The sequence below is a fragment of the Sesamum indicum genome, linkage group LG4 (assembly GCF_000512975.1).
Source record: "Sesamum indicum cultivar Zhongzhi No. 13 linkage group LG4, S_indicum_v1.0, whole genome shotgun sequence".
Taxonomy (NCBI): domain Eukaryota; kingdom Viridiplantae; phylum Streptophyta; class Magnoliopsida; order Lamiales; family Pedaliaceae; genus Sesamum; species Sesamum indicum.
The window spans coordinates 11,470,972-11,487,342 of NC_026148.1; the positions used below are offsets into that span (position 1 = coordinate 11,470,972).

The 16,371-nt window shown below is 32.8% G+C and overlaps 1 protein-coding gene across 2 annotated transcripts; it reads right to left on the minus strand.

The window, feature by feature from the left end:
* LOC105160749 (copal-8-ol diphosphate hydratase, chloroplastic-like) lies at nucleotides 613-16,018 on the minus strand. Of its 2 annotated transcripts, XM_020693148.1 has the most exons (16): nucleotides 15,788-16,018; nucleotides 15,591-15,700; nucleotides 15,289-15,372; nucleotides 14,944-15,005; nucleotides 14,400-14,694; nucleotides 13,423-13,609; nucleotides 11,811-12,025; nucleotides 11,326-11,446; nucleotides 11,133-11,245; nucleotides 10,708-10,934; nucleotides 10,050-10,165; nucleotides 9,529-9,627; nucleotides 9,179-9,430; nucleotides 2,239-2,329; nucleotides 1,243-1,443; nucleotides 613-984 (listed from the first exon to the last, which is right to left on the minus strand). In XM_020693148.1, exons 2-16 carry the CDS (start codon nucleotides 15,682-15,684, stop codon nucleotides 751-753), a joined length of 2,391 nt encoding a protein of 796 aa, XP_020548807.1. In that variant the 5' UTR covers nucleotides 15,685-15,700; nucleotides 15,788-16,018; the 3' UTR covers nucleotides 613-750. The 2 variants fall into 2 exon arrangements, with proteins under 2 accessions (XP_020548807.1, XP_020548806.1); XM_020693147.1 differs by lacking the exon at nucleotides 15,788-16,018 and having other exon boundaries at nucleotides 15,591-15,773.

The window sequence follows — 16,371 nt, forward strand, 5'->3', positions numbered from 1 at the left end:
TACCGCTTTTTCAGTTTAACCCCAGGTTTTCAAGTCATCAAATTTGGTACCCAAAATTTTGAATTTTTATATTCTTGAGTATCCTCCATTAGGTTGACCTTAAAACATACGATCAACCCAATTTTGGAGAAAAACTTAGATGGGAGTTTGCCTATATATGACCTTAGTATATATTTTTTTGCGACAAATTCACAATTATTAATTGATATCTTATCTTAATAATATATTTTTTTTTCAGTGTAAAGATGCCCTTATATTTACATTAGATAACTTTACCAAACATTGTTTCTTAAAATACTAGGTTGCTTGAAATAATCTTAAACCGGGCAATATGAACGAAGTTAACAAAATATAATATTAGGATTCATGTCTTGTTCCTTATTTTTTAACTTTTAGTTAAATGTTTTATATATATATATATATATATATATAAAAATAAATTTATATATAAATAAATAGTTAAATCTTACATAATAAATAATAAGGCGAATCACCAAATTCTCATAAAAATTAACATTATCAAAGAGATACTTTAATTAGATGAATAAAATGTTACCGCAAACTTTTAGAACCAGTTATACTTTTATAATAACTACTGTTTTCGCGGTGAAACAGAGCAAAAATAATCCCAACCCTTGGTTTTAATCGAATTTTTCATACATGCAAAAATCGCACCATTTATTAGCACAGACAAGAATTAACAACTGGAAAGAACAAGTTAAAAGAGTTTTTGGGACATAATGGTAAGAATCAGGGCACGGGCCCAAAAAGCACCTTAGACATATGACTGTCAACAGTTTGTGCAGGAAAATAGGCATCATAGTAGAGTGCTTTTGCAACTAATAAAAACGTTTGCTTGATGCCCTGGTTGATGCCAGTCGGTTCTTCATAGACCAGCTGCACCAGTTTCTGCATCTCTTTTTCTATCTCCATGTATTTGATGCTGCCATTTTCTGCATCGATGCAGAGTTTCTGTGCCGATGTCTACATGTTGAAGATCACAAAAATTAATAAAATGATAATATTAGGACAAAAGATATTAAGGTGCAGTATCGAAGTTATCAATTTAGATTTGGAAAAAATGCAAGCGACTCCCCTGTGATATTGCAAGTGAGCAAATTATCCCTAATAAAACGATTTCTAGCAATTTATTCTCCTGTATTTTTTAAAATACAATAATTTACCTTCTCTATTTTTTAAAATGAAACAATTTAATATCATGTAATTAATCATCCCTCGTACCTTTCTAGATTTATGCTGAGAAAGCTGGGAAGAGATGTTGTTGATAAGGTTGGAGAGAGTGATGTAGTGTTGGTCGGACAGTATCTCCTTAGCTTCACCAACGCGACCACCACAAATGTTCAACGTTGTTACAAGGAGAGCTGCGTCTTCCAGGCAATTGGCGTCGTCGTCTTCTTGGAGTTTCATCAGCCACACATCCCACTGTTATATACCGTATGCAACATCAGATGTCTCAAGTATCGCGCTCAACTTGTAAGCCACCTTAAAAAAAAAAGAACTATTTCCTATGCTATAAATTACTACCGTGTAAAAATAATAATGAATCAATATTATGATAAAATAAAATAATATAAAAATTTAAAAATTTTGATTATTACGATTAATCAACAGTTATTATGATTTTATTTATGTTCAAAATATTTACTAGAATTTTAAACTGTAGTTAATTTTTTTGTCTTGCTTGTAGAAAAAATGTCTAATAATCATTGCACAGCCATACGTGGTCGATTGGTATCTGCTACGACTTTTAAATATGGTAATTAACCATGGTAAAAATTCGTATGTCTTTTAGTAAGCGATTATACTTTTAGTCCCATAGGATAGAAAGTTTAATACTTTTGGTCCTTTACTTTACGGGACATTCAAAATAGCTCGATTGGAATAACTCAACACATTTAGTCTTATGCTTTACGAAATTTTCAAAATGCTCATAAAATTGAAAAAAATTGACAGATTCAATCCTATAAAATTCAATAAAATAGAGAACTAAATGTGTTGAGTTTTCACAATTTTGGACCATTTTGAAATTCCAATAATGCAAAGAGGACTTAATGTATTGAGTTTTCCTAATTTTAGAATTATTTAAAAATTCCGTAAAACAGAAAATTAAAAATGATAAACCCCTATCCTATGGACTAAAATTGTAATTTTGTCTTTTTTAGTACAATAAAATATATTGAAAGAGAGGCAAAAGATTAATTAATTATATCAACTCACAGCGTTTTCTAGTTCGTCGCAGAGAGTGTCGATGCCCTCTTGGAGTTGTTGGAGAGTTTGTCGCAGGATGTCAATGATACGTCCTCCAACACTGGTAAATTATTGATAATTTTGAATAAACTTTCAAATCTAAATATAGGTATTCAACGATATAATTAATTACATATTATTAAAAAAATAAAAAAAGGGAGAGAGAGAAAAAAAAATTGAGAAATCAGGAAGTGATGTTTAGAATTTGTAAAATGCACTGTCCTCAAACATGAATTTGTATACAAGTGCAGCATGAGAAACTAAATATTTTAAAATATTAGACAACTTATAAAATAAAATACAAATAACATATGTTAAGAAAAGTGGCCCAAAACCTGGAGCCCAAAACTAATAAGCCCACAAACCACTTGGAGGCCCTCCACCCGGCTACCCGACCCAACCTGGTTACCCGACCCGTTTAGCTCACTTAAATACCCCTTTCTAAACCCTAATCTGCAATCTCTCTCTCTTCCCTCACTTCTCCGCCGACTCACCTCTTCTCTCCCGTCTGCTCCCTCATGATGGTTAGAACTTCCACCGTCCGGCGGTTTTCTGAAGCCAACTTAATGGATTCAAGAAAACCACCCAACGGATGCGTTCCTTCGGCAGTTACTTGAGTTCTTTATAAAAAGGGGCTTTCATCCCCTTTTCCGTGCGCGATACATAAATATGTTTTCTACCTTTCTACACTCCGATAATCTGTGTGATCTCACTGTGTGTGTTCGGGTTTACGGTAATTTCTCGGGTCTGTATGATCTGAGTTCCTTGGGTGGTTTCGGGGAGGTGCAACCGTGGTTTGTTAGGGTTTCGGTTTGGGAACAATACTTTGGTGACCGCGTCCCTTTTTACTTTGGATCTGGCTTAAAACCTGAGCCATTTTCAAACAGTTGTTTTCTTCTTCTTTTTCCATTGTATTATTTCATTCCTGCAATTTTTATTCGGGTTGTAATTCTAAGGAGTTTATACTCCACGTTGGCTGTAATAGTTGGATAGGATTTCTTTGTGAAAGAAAAGTACCACTGGAGGGTTATACCCTACAGTGGTATCAGAGCCTACATTCTGATCCGTGCTGATCAGTGGTGGCGGCAACTTCCGATAAACCCCTCCTCTGGTTCTCTATTTCATTTATTTCTGTTTATATTACTGCTATATTTTTCATTACTGTCTATTATTCCTTTTTACCGTGGTAAAGCCCCCTAATATCCCTCTTGGCCGGACCCTTGAGGTCGTCGGGTATCTAGACGGGACTTAGGCTGGCGAGCCTCGGTTCTGCTATACCTGTTTTATTACCTGTTGGTTTCATTACTACCTGCTTTATTACCTGTTGGTTTCGTTACTACTGTTATCTGCGTATTTTTCCTCTTATAACTCGCTGTGGTTTAATCTCGGTTTTTTGTATATCAGTTTACTGTCTGTATGTTGTTGCTCGTTATCCTTATACCTCTTTGAATTTCTGGACGTATTGCCTGTTTTCTGAAAACTTACCCTGTTTCTGTAACTCTTGAGTTTTGAAGTGTTGTGTAGTAATCTGCTTAAATTTGTTTTGTCTACAAAACCTGAATTTCTTTTTCTTAATTTTTTTTTTTAAAATGGCTGGTTATAGCCTACAACCTTTTGACGGAAAAATCGATTTTTCTATATGGCAACAAAAGATGAAAGGCATTCTTATTCAACAAAAGGTTTTCAAAGCCATTGATGGCAAGCATGTTGAAAATATTTCTGAAGAAAAGAAACAAGAAAATGATGAATTTGCTTACTCCTCTATTGTTTTAAACTTGTCTGATACTGTTTTGCGAAAAGTTGGTAAATTAGAGTCTTCAAAAGCTTTATGGGATAAACTAGAAGAACTGTACACTGAAATTTCTCTACCTAATAAACTGTTTTTGTTAGAAAAATTCTTCAGATATAAACTTGATCTATCTAAGAATATTGATGAAAATCTAGACGACTTCACTAAGCTAATTCAGGATATTAAACTTACTGGTGATAAATACATTGATGAGTACTCTCCCATTGTACTTCTAAATGCTATCCCTGAATCTTATTCTGATGTTAAGGCTGCTATTAAATACGGTAGGGACAGTGTTAACATAGAAACTGTAGTTAATGGACTAAAAAGTAAAGAATTAGACCTTAAGATCAATAAACCAAGCCAGAACCAATATGAGATTAATTATGTTAGGGGTAGGACTAAGTTTAGGAATTATAACTCTCGGTATAATAGCAGAAGTAGAAGTAGAAATAAAAATAATAGGAGTAAGTCTAGATCAAGGGAAACTAATCTTAGGGATGACAAAATAAAAGACAGATGTTGTTATAACTGTGGAACAAAAGGTCATTACATAAAAGACTGTAGAAAACCTAGACGTGAAAATAGAGATAAGAACTATGATGATAAAGAAAAAATCAATAATGTGTCTATTGAGTCAAATGGTGAAGTTTTTGTTGTTTATAAAGCAAACTCTGTGAATACTTTTAATATGCATGAATGGCTAATAGATTCTGGTTGTACATTTCATATGAGTCCTTTCAAAAAAATTTTCACAAACTTAAAATATGAGCACATTGGTTTTGTTTCAATGGCAAATGAGAAAAAATGTGAAATCAAGGGTCTTGGTGACATCTCACTATGTTTTGAAGGTTATAAAATGATTTTGAAAAATGTCAGATACGTTCCTGACTTAAGTCATAACCTCATATCATGTGCTGCATTAGAAGAAAATGGTTTAGAAGGTAGATGGGGCAAAGGCCTCATGAAAATCATGAAAGGCTCGCTAGTTGTTTTCAAAGCTGAACGAAAACGAAATCTTTACATATGTACTGCATCCTACGATAATCTTGCTGCATCTGTCTCTGAATGTGATCTAACCACTTTATGGCATAAGAGACTAGGTCACATTAGCCAAAAATGTCTTGATTTTTTAAAAAGAGATGGTGTGTTAAATGATAAAGTTGATAAAATTGAATTCTGTGATGAATGTATCATGGGTAAACAGCATAGAGTTCAATTCCCTGCATCCCCATCCCCCAATCCGTCCATGTCTCCATGTATTTTAGACTATGTTCATGCTGATGTTTGGGGTCCTAGTAATGTACCCACCCATGGTGAAAATCGTTATTTTCTGTCTATCATTGATAATTTCTCTCGTAAAGTTTTTATCTTTTTGATGAAGCATAAATCTGAAGTTTTTGAAAAATTTTAAAAATGAAAATTTTTTGTTGAGAATCAAACTGGTAAAAAGTTAAAATCACTTAGAACTGATAATGGACTTGAATTTTGCAACAGAAATTTTTTTGATATGTGTGAAGAATTTGGTATAAAAAGGCACAAGACTAATCCTTATACTCCTCAACAAAATGGAATTGCTGAACGTATGAATCGTACGCTACTTGATAAAGTTAGATGCTTGCTGATTAGTTCTGGTTTGTCTAAATCATTTTGGGGAGAAGCTGTTTTAACTGCTGCACATCTTATAAACATGTCTCCTTCTGTGCCATTACTTGGAAAAACTCCTGATTTTGTGTGGAATGAAAGATTACCTGACTTATCCTCCTTACGTGTATTTGGTTATGCTGCATTTGTTCTTCAAGATTCTGATAAACTTGATCCAAAATCTCTTAAATGTGTTTTTATTGGTTATCCTGAGGGTATTAAAGGCTATAGACTTTGGGTTAGGAGCCAACCAGGTTTTAAAGTCTTAATTAGTAGAAATGTTACCTTTAATGAAAATGAAATGCCATGTTTAGAGAAAACACAATCCATATAAAAGGAATCAACTTTTAGTAAAGTAGATTTAGAGGATAACCAAGAAGGGGAGGAATTAGGGAACAATCAGGAACAATTAGGTAATAACGAACAATTAGGAAACAATCAAGGAGTAGAATATTTAGAAACCCAGAATCCTCTAAACAATTATCAACTTACTAGAGATAGAGATAGAAGACAACTTAGAATAACGACTAAGCTTAGGGATTTTCATACGAGTTTTAATACCGAACTTATAGAACCTTCTGGTGTCGAAGAAGCCTTAAAATCTGAAAAGTGGCTTAGTGCTATGAAAGAGGAAATGAAATCCCTAAAAGACAATAAAACTTGGATTCTTGTCCCTAAACCAAAAAATGCTTCCATTGTTGACTGCAAATGGTTATTCAAAATAAAACAGGAAAATCCTATAAAATATAAGGCTAAATTGGTTGCTAAGGGATTCACACAGAAAAAAAGTATAGACTATAATGAAATTTTCTCACTTGTTGTTAAATACACTACAGTCCGCATAATACTTGCTCTCACTGCACACTATGACTGGGAATTAAAGCAAATGAATGTTAAAACTGCCTTTTTGCATGGTGATTTGGATGAAAACATTTATATGAATCAACCACTTGGCTTTACTGATATATCTAAGCTTGATTATGTGTGTTTGTTGAAAAAATCTCTCTATGGACTGAAATAATCCCCTCGTCAATGGAATAAAAAATTTGATGTGTTTATGTTATCATTAAATTTCACTAGAAGTCAATATGACCATTGTCTCTACTTTAAGCATGTAGATAACACCCCAATTTTTTTGGTATTATATGTTGATGATATGTTAATTGCTAGTCCTAGTTTACATCTCATATCTACCTTACAAAAGGATTTATGTAAAGCTTTTGAAATGAAAGATCTTGGCAATGCCAAACAAATTCTTGGTATGAATATTGCTAGGGATAGAAAACAGTTTTCCATTTCTCTAAATCAAAGATCATATCTTTTAAATGTTCTTAAAAAAATTTCTATGGAAAATGCAAAACCTACCTCTGTGTCCCTGGCAGCCCACTTTCAATTAAGTAAAGAGCAATGTCCCAAAACTGTTTCTGAAAAACAAAAGATGGATAATGTTCCTTATTCAAATCTGATAGGTTCTATTATGTTTCTAATTGTATGTACTAGACCTGATGTTGCCTATTCTATTAGCTGTCTTAGTCGTTAACCCTGGCGCCCCACATTGGGAAGCCCTGAAATGGTTACTTAGATACTTGCGTGGGTCTGATAACATTGGTATTACTTTCTCTAGATACTCTGATGATACTCGACTTGTCGGTTATGTAGATTCGAATTATGCAAATGACAGAGATAGTCGTAAATCCACATCATCTTATGTGTTCACTTTTTGTAGTTCATGCATTAGTTGGAAATCCCAACTACAACACATTGTTGCATTATCGACAACCGAAGCAGAATATATTGCTACTACGGAAGCCTTTAAAGAAGCCTTATGGCTTGATGGGCTCATAAAAGAAATTGATTTTTAAAGGAAAAACTCATAATCTTCTCTGATAGTCAATCCTCTATTGTGCAAAAACCCCGTATTCCATGATAGAACAAAGCATATAGATGGTAGGTATCATTTCATTAGAGATATCGTAGGGAGAGATGTGATAAAACTTGAAAAAATTAGCTCTGAAGAAAATCCTGCAGATATGGGCACCAAATGCTTACCTTCGGAGAAATTCAGTAAGTGTTTAAAATTACTCCATCTAAATCCTAACTAACACAAATCTTTCTGTCTACAGTTTTTATTTTACAGGTACACCCACGGAGTATTTTTATGGCAATGATGAAAACGACCAGATCCAACACCCCTGACCTACCAATTGGGTATTTGGTACACGGTGGGGTATGTTAAGAAAAATGGCCCAAAACCCGGAGCCCAAAACTAATAAGCCCACAAACCACTTGGAGGCCCTCCACCCGGCTACCCGACCCGGTTAGCTCACTTAAATACCCCTCTCTAAACCCTAATCTGCAATCTCTCTCTCTTCCCTCACTTCTCCGCCGACTCACCTCTTCTCTCCCATCTGCTCCCTCATGACGGTTAGAACTTCCACCGTCCGGCGGTTGCGTTCCTTCGGCAACTTAATGGATTTAAGAAAACTGCCCAACGGATGCGTTCCTTCGGCAGTTACTTGAGTTCTTTATAAAAAGGGGCTTTCATCCCCTTTTCCGTGCGCGATACAGAAATCTGTTTTCTACCTTTCTACACTCCGATAATCTGTGTGATCTCACTGTGTGTGTTCGGGTTTACGGTAATTTCTCGGGTCTGTGTGATCTGAGTTCCTTGGGTGGTTGCGGGGAGGTGCAACCGTGGTTTGTTAGGGTTTCGGTTTGGGAACGGTACTTTGGTGACCGCGTCCCTTTTTACTTTGGATCTGGCTTAAAACTTGAGCTATTTTCAAACAGTTGTTTTCTTCTTCTTTTTCCGTTGTATTATCTCATTCCTTCAATTTTTATTCGGGTTGTAATTCTAAGGAGTTTATACTCCACGTTGGTTGTAATAGTTGGATAGGATTTCTTTGTGAAAGAAAAGTACCACTGGAGGATTATACCCTACAACATAGATTAATTACTGAGAATTATTATATTTAGGAAGTTTTAGAATAAAAATAATAGAACATTGTTTTCAAATTTGTAATAAAAAATAGTCCATTAGCAATAATAAGAAGAAATTAATATTCATTCATTACCCAAAATTATATATATATATATTCGCGTACACTATAGATCACTATTTACGATAGTTAAAACAAAATCGATGTAAAAATTTAAGTTTTGACCATGGTTAATCAACATTCACAATAACTTTTACATAATAAAACATTTGCCATAGATTTTAACTTTAATTAATATTTTGGCATCTTTTACTAATAGCTGTTACACAACTACGATTGATATTTTTAACCATACTAATTAATCACATCGATGAGATGTTACTATATATCAATGAACATATCATAATATAGCCTATATATTTATATAGCATCATGTTATCAGCAATATATAATCAGATATTTTTCATGCATTTGGGACTAATACATTGAATTTACAATGATGCAGTATAAGAAGAAGAGAGATAGGTTAGAAGGCGACCTGTTTGTTTTGGGCTGGGCACTGATGCTGCTGTCTCTGAACTCTGCTAAAAATGCAGCTTTCTCTTCTGGCGAAGTGGTTTCACGATTGAAATATGATGTAATAATCTTGGAGATAATGCGAGATTTAGCCCATCCACTTCTCTCTTTTGATCTCTCTGGTTCAAATGCGCTTGCAGCTGCCAAAAAGAAAGCAGCAAGCACGTCTTTTTGGCTTATTCCAAGTTCTTGAAGATTTGAGTTTTCATACCATCTGCAACTCAAGTAATTAGAGATTATAAGTTCTTTAATTTGGTGCACAATAATTGTGAATATATATATATATATATAGCTGTCTGATCATCCGCGTACTCTTGCATATGATTCCACTCGGTTTGATGTAGAGACTGGCATCTGTTGAAGTCTAATTTTGCAAGCTCAAGGTAGGCGTCGTTGTCGATATCTGGCATTCTGTTCATGTTAGACGTGCGTTAGAATCAATCAACTCATGCATTCACTTACTTTTAAAACTTTGATGTCATCAGAAAAAAAAAATTGACTATTGGCTACAATTTTAATAATCATGGACTAACAATTGTGGTAAATTATTTTTTATTAACCACGGTTAAATAAAACCTATATAAAATATAGATTTTGCACCAAGAAAAAAATATCAGCCATAGTAAAAATATTTGCTATGATTTTTAGACATGACAAATGTTTTAACCACCCTTACAGATACCACGGCTGACAATTGTGAAGACAGGGGATACTAAAGCTATTATCGAATATGTAATAAAAGCATGATAATAATAGTTGATGTGATGCGTAATAAATGTTAGGCAAAACATAAATGTAATGATATGAGAAAGAAAAGTAGGGTGGAAATAAACCTGTATAAAGTCTTGGCAACCCATATATAGTCAGAACCACAATAAGTCTCTATAAATAAGCGAGCTATGACACGGGGTAGGCTGGCGTACCATGGTATTTCCCATCCGTTCTTTACCTGTAAACTTTTTGAGTTCATTAATCATATTTACGCGAAAACAATAAATTATAATATCTAGAAAAGAATTTAAAAAGTCGCAAGAGATTGCATTTGATTGATATTTTATTTAGGCAAATTACAATGAGTTTTCTTTTGATATTTGATTCATTATGCAATTCTCATATGATGGTTTAGAATTGTAAACTTTACCTTTGTTTTTTCTTTAAATGAAAAATTATTAAAAAAAAAATTGAACGAGGTAGATGGAAAAATTTGGAAAATCATAAGAAAAAAATTATCCACTTAGTCCATAAAAATATTTCAAAATTTATTATAATTTATAGTTCAAAAGTGCATTTTGATTAATTTACCATAAAAATAGGTAAAAACCTAATGAAAACTAACGGATTGGACTAATTAACTACTGGATGGTCGTTAAATAAGGGGATATTAGTAATTTCACAAACAAGTGAGATATATTTATAATTATGTGAAAATTCAAGAGAGCTCGTCGTAATTTATCCTTTTATCTAATATCATCTAATCATCTAGGATTTTACCTCATCGGCAAAATGTGGGGATATAAGCCATTTATCAAGAAGTTGATTGCTGGTAATTTTTTCATGTATGAATTTTTTGCAAAAGGCATTGGCTTCTTCAAGAATTTTCTCTCCGGGGAATAGGACCTGAGACGACCGATAGAGGTTAAATATAGTAGACAACGACTCAAATGTTTCGCCATAAAAGCAACTGAATCCATCATCCTGCTTGAATTTTTTCAGTACATCTGCAAAAGGCCAATTACCACATTATGTATGTTAACTAATTAATCATATCAAAATTAAGAGATAACTTTCTATAATTTTGAAATTTCCACACAATGAGGACCAAAATAATTGAAAATGTGCACTCAATTAAGTTGGTCACGTGCACTTTTCTGACCATTGTAGCAAATTTCAATCTTTTTTGTAATATATCTATATACCTGGTCTAACATTAAATCCATGCAATCTTAGAAGCATGAATCCCATAGCGGTGTCGTCGAGATCACAAAATTCCGACTTCCGTCCACAGAAAAGTCCCTTTTCACCCCAAAAGCTGCGCATTCAATGTTAAAATACATATATTAATCATACAGTACTAGAAAGTTTATTGATTCAGCATATAATATTGTCTACCTGTGGACATATTCCATGCAATCCTTGATCTCAGATTCAAACAAGTGGGAAATTCCTAGTCGAGTCAGTCTGTCTACTGCCCAAAGTCGTGCATAAATGTCGATAGGGTACACGTCGGGTGCTGTACAATAAATACTATGTGAGTTATCAAGAGAATACAATAAAGAGTTTGTCAATTGATTATAACATATGTTCTGGCTCACAACAATGATGTTACTACAGAGAAAAAAAGGGGAGGATAATTACATATAGATCTCTTGATCTATTATGGTATAATTTATACAAATTACCCCTATTTTTTGTATAATTGCATAAATCACTCCTAACAATTAAAAGATAGGGATGATTTGTATAATGATGATGATGATGTATCTGGTGGGTGATGTGTAATTTTAAAAAATATGAGGGTGGTTTGTATAAATAAACCATAGATGATGGGACATAAATGCAATTATCCCCAAAAAGAAAGAACGATGTATATATACCTCCTCCATTAAATTTTTGTACTGTGCAGTCGATATATTTGAGGCAATTCTCATCTTTAGTCTCCATGAATGCAAAGGCAGTTGATGATGGAGAGAAAAGAAATGAACCATCGTGTTCCAGCAACTTGAGAAGCTTTTGCCACTCCAAATCTTCCAGACCTTCCAAGCTAAATAGTAATGATGTATGTACTTTGTGCATCAGCTCCTTTGGGATCCTGGTAAAAAGATTAAAGAGTACTGTAAATATTCCCTATACTATAAATCACTACGACTTAAAGGATTATGACAAATGCAACACAACATACCAAAGTAAAATAAAATTAACGCAGAAATTTCAATTTTAATCAAAATTAATCAACACTGGTTACGATTTTACCTATAGTAAAAACATTTCCCGTAGTTTTTAACCGTACGAAACAATGACGCAGCTGATTTTATTAGTACTCGCCAATATTATTTTACTTTTAACTATAGTAAAAAATCATAGCAAAAAAATTATTTTCTTATGATGGAAGAATATATATATTGTTATATCAAAGGTTGAAAATGAACGAAAAGGCATGTATATACCACAAGAGAAAAAAGAGACATTAATGGCGATTTAGCGAAGGAAGCTTAAATATATGAATTGTGCGTATTCGGAATAGGGTAAATTACAATGGGCTTTTCTAAAATTTGATATAATTATAAATATTTCTCGTTGTTTGAAAAATTATCGGTACCCCCTGATTGTAACGAGCGTCTAGTAACTAGCACAATCAGTTAGTCTCTGTTAGGTTTTCATTAATTTTTTGTGGTGAGCTGGTCAAAATACCCTTGTGGATTATGAATTATAATTTTACTTATTTTTTAAATTTTTTTGAATTTTTTATTGAATTAAGTTGATATTTTTTTAAAAAAATCAGCAATCTCATCTATTTTCTTTATAATTTTAAATTTTATTTAAAACAATACAACATGTAAAAAATTTTCATTCAAAAATTACATAATTTTATCAAATATAAAGAGAATATTAATAATTATTTAGATAATTATACTACACCTTTAACCTTTGGAATATTAGAAGGCCGGTATGTAACAAATGAAATGCGAACATTAATGGTAGGAAAAGTAAATCAATTATTATGTATAGTAGAGTTAGGAAAATTAAGAGTATTAAATATTAAATATTATAATAATAGTACATTGATTCATTTAAAAGTTATCGATATATCTTAAAAAAATTCATAAATAATATCTATATTTTTTTAAAAAACAAATCCATAGACAACCTAATTAATGTTTTTGCACGTGTTAGAGGGTATCCAAGTACAAATTCTACTGTAACCAAAACTTACACAATCAAATAAGTGAATGTAATATTATATTAATTAGCAGACAACTTATATAAGAAAAAATTACAATTTGAATCCTACGAGTTGATATTTTTTATCCCGGCACAAATTGATTTTTATAATTTAATTTTATAACTTTATTATTTTGACAATTTTAATTATTTTCTACCCAATTTGGTCCGAAATTATAATTTACTTGCAATTTTAGTTCTGTAAATAAATTAATGCACAACAAAAAATGACAACTCTTCCAAGTTATAAGATTAGAAATATGTTACCTAGCCAGTTTATGATTTCTTGCAGCATAAATGTCTTGCAGAGCAGGAGCATCATAGGGAAGATCATGAATGCCCATGTCTCGGGCTCTTTGCAGGAGGGCCGGAAACACGATCTCAAATCCGCAGGTCATGTGCTCAGCGTTTGCATGCTCAAGTTGATGTATGTTCTCTTTAATATTTGCTATTCCTAAAATCACAAATAATCTACGAGGAAAATAAATTATAATTTACGATTACTTTTATTTTAAATGTACGAAATTTTTAAAAAATTAAGAAAAAAAACATTCTTACAGAACTAAAATTACCACACAATCCATACTTACATGTAGAGGTGGAAGACGAGTCGAGCTGGCTTGGTTTTGGAGATTGACTCGAGCTTGAGGCTCGTGGGCTTTTCAATTTTTGTTTTTTTAATTTTTAATATATATTTTTTAAATTTTTTTATATGTTTAACTCCATATTCAATACTATGTTAGCTTATATTCAAAATTACCTATATCATAATTATTAAGTAATCTCACATATTTTAAATTTAACTAATAATAAAATATGATATTTTATTTATATATTTAATCTCCATACAAAAATAAGTCTAATTAACAAGTTAATAAGTTCATCATTATTACGTATATTTTTTATTTTTTATTAATTATTGTTTTTTTAAATTATCAAATAGTGTAAAAAAAAATTAGATATATATTTTTATTTAAAATAATTTGCGCTTCTCAATCTAATATAATAAATAAATATTCTAAAATAATTTTTATTTTAATTACAAATAACAAAAAAAAAACTTGAGCACAAGTCAGAACTTTTTGCCGAGTTCAATTCGAACTTAGCTCGTTTACACCCTTACTTACATGATCAAAATTTCAACTTCCCCAATTAAATAATTTTAGTCCAGTTAAAACACAAAGGCAAGCATAATATAGTGAATATGATAGAAATCATCAAAATTATCAATTAACTGTTGATACCTTTCTCACTCTTGTGAGGATGAACATTCCATGTTCTGAGCGCAACTACACATGCCAGAGTATTGAGAAGGCGATCGTAGGCCGAGAAAACATGTTCTTCGCCCCATGAACCATCCTGCAGCTGATTTTGCGCCACCCACTCAAGGCTGGCCGGAAACTGGGGACTATCTTCTCCATGAATATCTCTAATAAGGGCAACCCATGCTGTATCGTACGGCGACACGTTTATACGTCCGTCATCTATGGAACTCAAGAATTTCTTGATGTATTCTCTTAAATCTTCCAAAGTTCCCGCCTTAAATTGGAAACATGAATTAATGATGGTTAAGATTGAAATTCCACAACCAGTATAATTTGTATGTTTGGATCCTATTGAGTATGTGGGTATCTGTTTTGATTTATGTGAGTTTATTTTAATTTATTATGTAATTCTTTTTATAGTTTAGTTGTTGTATGATTGGACCAATTTGTCCAGATTCATGTAATAATGATATAATTATGGCTTAAAATAATATTTGTAAGAAAAGAAGTAAAATTTTCTTACCACTTGAAGGGCTTCTCCTGCAAGATCTTCTTTTTGAGCATCTTCCGCAACAGCTAGGTCAACTATATATGATCACTCATGGTCAAGGAAAGCAATCAATTTCGACACTTTTACAAAGAAATGGAGAATTCAAATCAGCTTTTGTATCGAACAAAATCAATTACAGAGCAAGTGTGATATACTTACCTTGTGATTGGTCACTTTTCCTAAACTATACCAATCACACCACAAGTGTATTACACTTGCCATATAACTAACTGTTCAGACCCAGCCCAACCTGATATGAACTAGAATTTCTCAAAAATTGACGAAATGAAAGTTCTTCCCACATATACACATATGTACCTCTATCTGTGGTTGCTCTTGATATTGGGGTCAGACGAGCCTTGTATCTCGGCGAAATGCCTTTGCTCCTGTTTGGCCATACACCTACAAAAAACCATGTCTTTTTAGCAACTGGATTTACATTCCTACAACATGAAAATTACTAGAGACATAATTGTTAAAATATTAATATTTAAATAATTATTTTTTTTAACATGATATTAGAGTTAGGTTAAACAAGAGGTTTTGTATTTGAGTTTTATTGCCGCATTTGCAAAAGAAAAAATTAGTATTGATCAGTGCCCAAAAGTAATTGAACTTACTCGTGAAACATTCCGGTGACGGCGGCCGGCGGGTTGGAGATGCTTTCGAACACTTTGGAAGTAGAATAGGGGACGACAACGACAGAATCTGCATAGTGTTTGAATCTGCTCTGCGTGCGGGACAATTAAGGAAGGTGGGATTAGGAACTAAAACAATATTGCCTGGAAATGATATACTTATAAGTATGATGTCTCACTGATTGTTCCAGGGTTCTATTTATAGACTACCACTTCAAATCATTTGTTCACATTGTCAATTCATTTGTTCACACGTGTCACATAATCCCTAGCAAATTCATCCTGGAATTGGTGGGAGACCAATCCGTCACTACGGACTGTTGCAAATTTAAGCTTTTGCAACATGTCTGTGTTGTCGCAAATTTGCGATGAATTGGGATTCATTTACTAGGAATTTGGGATAGATATCTTGGAGGGTGGAATTCTTGACAAAGTCGTTACAAAATTCATTTGAATTTGCAATGGAGTTTGTAACGGTAGTGTGTATGTCGCTAGCTTTAACACATTTTGAGACATATCTGTGATGAATTTTGGACAAATATATAAGAGAAGTGGATCCCATGGCAAAATCGTTGCAAGGTTCATCTTGAATTTGTAACCACTATACGTATGTCGCAACTTTCAATACATTTTACAATAGATTTAGGTCAACGAGTCTTTTGTTTGCAATCTCAAGTGTGATTTTAAAACTTCTGTGACAAAGACATTGCAGACTTCATCCTTAAAAGAAGTTGAAAAACTGTTTAATTGAAAATTTCCCAGC